The following is a 3,554-nucleotide window of genomic DNA, read 5'->3' on the forward strand; positions in this document are numbered from 1 at the left end:
ATTCTTTACTAGGGATATGACCGGTCATTACGCAAAATTACGTGTATATAAGCTAAAATAACTGCCTGATCACGACCAATCATTTGAGTAGGATCTGCTCAATCATTTTACGATAATGAATTATGCACAGGTCAGTGGTAATGACATCATCACCCCACCCAACATTTATTAACACATTATAGGCTTGCGACTAGTCACTGCTTTGTAAGATCTTATGCCATATTAAGGCTCCGGTATTCAAAATCCGACTCTGATGAAACTGTTCTCTTATTTTACTCCATAAATCTATCAAAGCCAATATGATCTTGGTGTTGACGTGTACTTTAAACTTCCTGTAATGCGGTAGCCTGACCGTGCTAACTTCATTTGGTTCAGTTAAATTCCATAAGGCACAATAAACACCGAACAGATTTTGAAGAGACGTAAAAAGGAGAGAATACGCATATACTGGTATTTCATTTTGTGCATACATTTTCACAAGTGTTTAACAATGTAGTCATTTCCACTGCAAGTTGACTTAGCATGTAGAAAATCTTCTGGAAGTTGATAGTCACAGGCAACATGCGAACTATGAATCTCTGTCTACTGTGTGCGGATTCTAAAATTATAGCGATGTACCAGTATTAATATTCTATTTGATCAGACAAGTTAATAACTATCATAAAACGATAAAGCACTTAAGTGCCAATTGTAAAATGGTGTACAGAAACGAATCTTTCATATTTCATAATTTTAATTATCATTATTGATTTATGAATCAATAAATAGATTAATCATAACGATTGACTTGTCATCACAACAATAATTATATCAATATCAAATAAGAAACCGTTTTCGGTCATATTAGGTAATCACTTCTCATTCAAGAATCAGCCATTGCTGGAGCACTGAAATGAAGTAATGATGACGTCAAATAACGGCAATTTGTCCAGTAAAACGTAAAAGCCCACCAGGGCACTGTCACGTGACCAAGTAGCCAGTCGGGAGTTCCTTCTCTCCAACAGAAAAACAAACATTTAAAACAGCATGATAAGACGCACAAAAGATAATGGTGAAAGTAGAAAGGTTGGTCACTTGTCACCTCATTTCCAGCATGTAATATTTGGGTGGTTATGATCCACTCAGTACAACGAAAGCACGTCGTGTGAAGTATACATAACCGAGAGCATCAATGGGGGTGGGGGGGGGGGGCATGCAGCAGAGAGCAGTTTGACTCCCCCATAATTCCGATTATGTGAAAGATGCTCTTGCTTTTTGAATAGAAAATTGTCCAAAGTGCGCACCGGATTGTTGACTTTCACTTCTGAAAATTCAAAAGCTCCCTCGGTCTCACTGCTCCCTCGCATAGAGCCTACAATCCAAGTTTTGCCCCTCCCCCCCCCCCCTCCATTATGAAAACGTACAGCCGCCCCTGACACTAACATTTCTTCAGCCTGCACTGTGAAAGCACGTTGTAGATGGTATTTGTTTTATAAACTTGATGGAATCATTTTGTCACGAAAAAAATAAATAAAAACGATCGTTCTTGATAATACTAGTCACAGATCAGAATGTTTTCAGCCTCAGCAAAATGATTGACACTCTCCCAAGTAGAGCCTACTAACGCTACAACACACCCATGCCTTGACTCTGCTCCTGTCCGTTGCACGCATGCGCCAAGGTACTTTCTCTACCGCCTGACGTATTCTCCGAAGTGTCCTCGTGAGATGTCGTCACATTGTCATCCTTGATGTCAATGTCTGCTACATTCTCTTCCAACTCCACATGGGGCACTTCTGTCCTCCTCTTTCTAAAGTCCCAAACACCTTTTATCGCTGCCATCACCCCTCCTTCCATGACAACCAGGAGTCCAATGAGTGCTGGTACGCGGCCGATGAGATCGATTTCGGGTTGGTCGTAGTACAGTGCGACCACGGTAATCGCGAGGAGGCTGTTTTGCACGCCTGTTTCGATTGCTATTGTCACCGCCGATTTTGTATCAAGGCAAAGAGCGCGCGCGATTCCAAAGCCCAGAGCGCCCCCTATGAGCGGAAAGATACCAGACGCTAGCCAGATCTTCCAAGAGACTAACACCACATAGTACTGCGTTGGGATTCCGATACCGAGACTAACGATGATCAGCCCCGCCAGGGTCGGCCGGATCATTTTCTGGAATACGCGTTTAGCCTTGGGGAACTTGTGACTTATTCCAACCCCGATCAGGACTGGGACGACGAGGAAAGCCAACTGGATTGCGAGCTCGGCGTACGGCGCTCGAAGCTGCTGGTTGTGTTCTATGAAGAAACGCGTGTAGATGAAGAGATTAAGCGGCATCATGCCAAGAGCGAGAACAGTCGAGCTGAACGTCATCGTCAGACTCAGATTGAAGTCGCAGTCGAGCAGTAGAGTGAAGACGTTACTGAACCAGCCCCCTGGACACGTCCCATCTAAGATGAGCCCGATGGCTGCCGCGTCGTCGAGCGCGAATACTTTGGCGATTGCGAAAGACAGCGGAGGCATGATCAGAAACTGACACAGAAGCCCAATGATGACTCCATGAGGGCGCTTCACTCTTTCCCAAATTAAATCCAACTCAATTTTACTCCCCATGGCAACGTACGACACGCATATCCACACAAGTAGTACGCTCGCCAGCGCCGTGGAGGTAAACAGTGGCTTCCGAAGAACTTTCACCAAATAGGTGTTGATTACAAAATTTCCAGATGAGTTCGAAAATAGCGTCGTCAAGTCGGCCACGCCTAGAGCGACACCGTCTATCAACACGGGATAGGTAACATTAGTGGTCACATTGTCCGCGTAACATGGAAACGAAGTCGAATTGGAATTTACTGTGAATACACTCTCATCTGCTGATGTCAAAGTTATGTTTCCGCCCCCATCGGTGAGACAAGTGACAGTTACATTGATCTCAATTTCTTTCTCCGCTTCGAGAACCACGAATGGATCCTGTCCGAACGATACACGAACCACATTGGATGCCGCCGAAAGTTGCCGGGCAGCAGTCAGGAGCAGGACTGAAACGTAGACGAGCAGGACTTGGAATGCCATGTTGTTTAATAATGTACGGACGGTTGCCTTTAAGTGTCAGCCGACTTCCAGTACCTAGAAAAAGAGCAAACAAAGGAACAAAATCAGGAAAACAACCTGGAAATATTATTCTAGACGTAATTAATCAACTCTCTCCTCGGCATGTAAAGCAACACTTGACCCCATCGACAATGATACGAAGACTCGATGAAACATAACATATCTGTATGTCTGTCCGTCCGTTTGTCTGTCTGTCTGTCTGTCTGTCTGTCTGTCTGTTTGTAGGCCCTACATCTCAGGTCTTGGAAGAGGTTCATCTGATTGGTAATTCTCTAATCAAGGCGAAATTTCGTCTGTACACAACCAAAGAAAACTCTCGGACTGTAAGACTGCCTACACCCCATCTACGTCGAGTCAACGCCAGTCTGATGAAGCCTACAAACAGTAGGCGAAAGCTCACACAAGGAAAATAGTTTTCTTTGGTTGTGTACAAACGAAATCGCTTTAATTACCTACATCTTAGGGCA

The 3,554-nt window shown here is 44.2% G+C and overlaps 1 protein-coding gene across 1 annotated transcript; it reads right to left on the reverse strand.

Annotated features, from left to right (window-relative positions):
• Window positions 1-1,605: 1,605 nt before the first annotated feature.
• Window positions 1,606-3,097, reverse strand: LOC139736473 (ileal sodium/bile acid cotransporter-like). The gene has a single exon (XM_071647224.1). It carries the CDS (start codon window positions 3,046-3,048, stop codon window positions 1,606-1,608), a length of 1,443 nt encoding a protein of 480 aa, XP_071503325.1. The 5' UTR covers window positions 3,049-3,097.
• Window positions 3,098-3,554: the final 457 nt, after the last annotated feature.

This window comes from Diadema antillarum, unplaced genomic scaffold (genome assembly GCF_040938485.1).
Source record: "Diadema antillarum isolate AM-2024a unplaced genomic scaffold, OU_Dant_1.0 seq00000649_RagTag, whole genome shotgun sequence".
NCBI lineage: Eukaryota > Metazoa > Echinodermata > Echinoidea > Diadematoida > Diadematidae > Diadema > Diadema antillarum.

Bases quoted from the DNA above. Each gene is read 5' to 3' on its own strand.
- LOC139736473 (XM_071647224.1), bottom strand. From the start codon at position 3,048: ATGGCATTCCAAGTCCTGCTCGTCTACGTTTCAGTCCTGCTCCTGACT.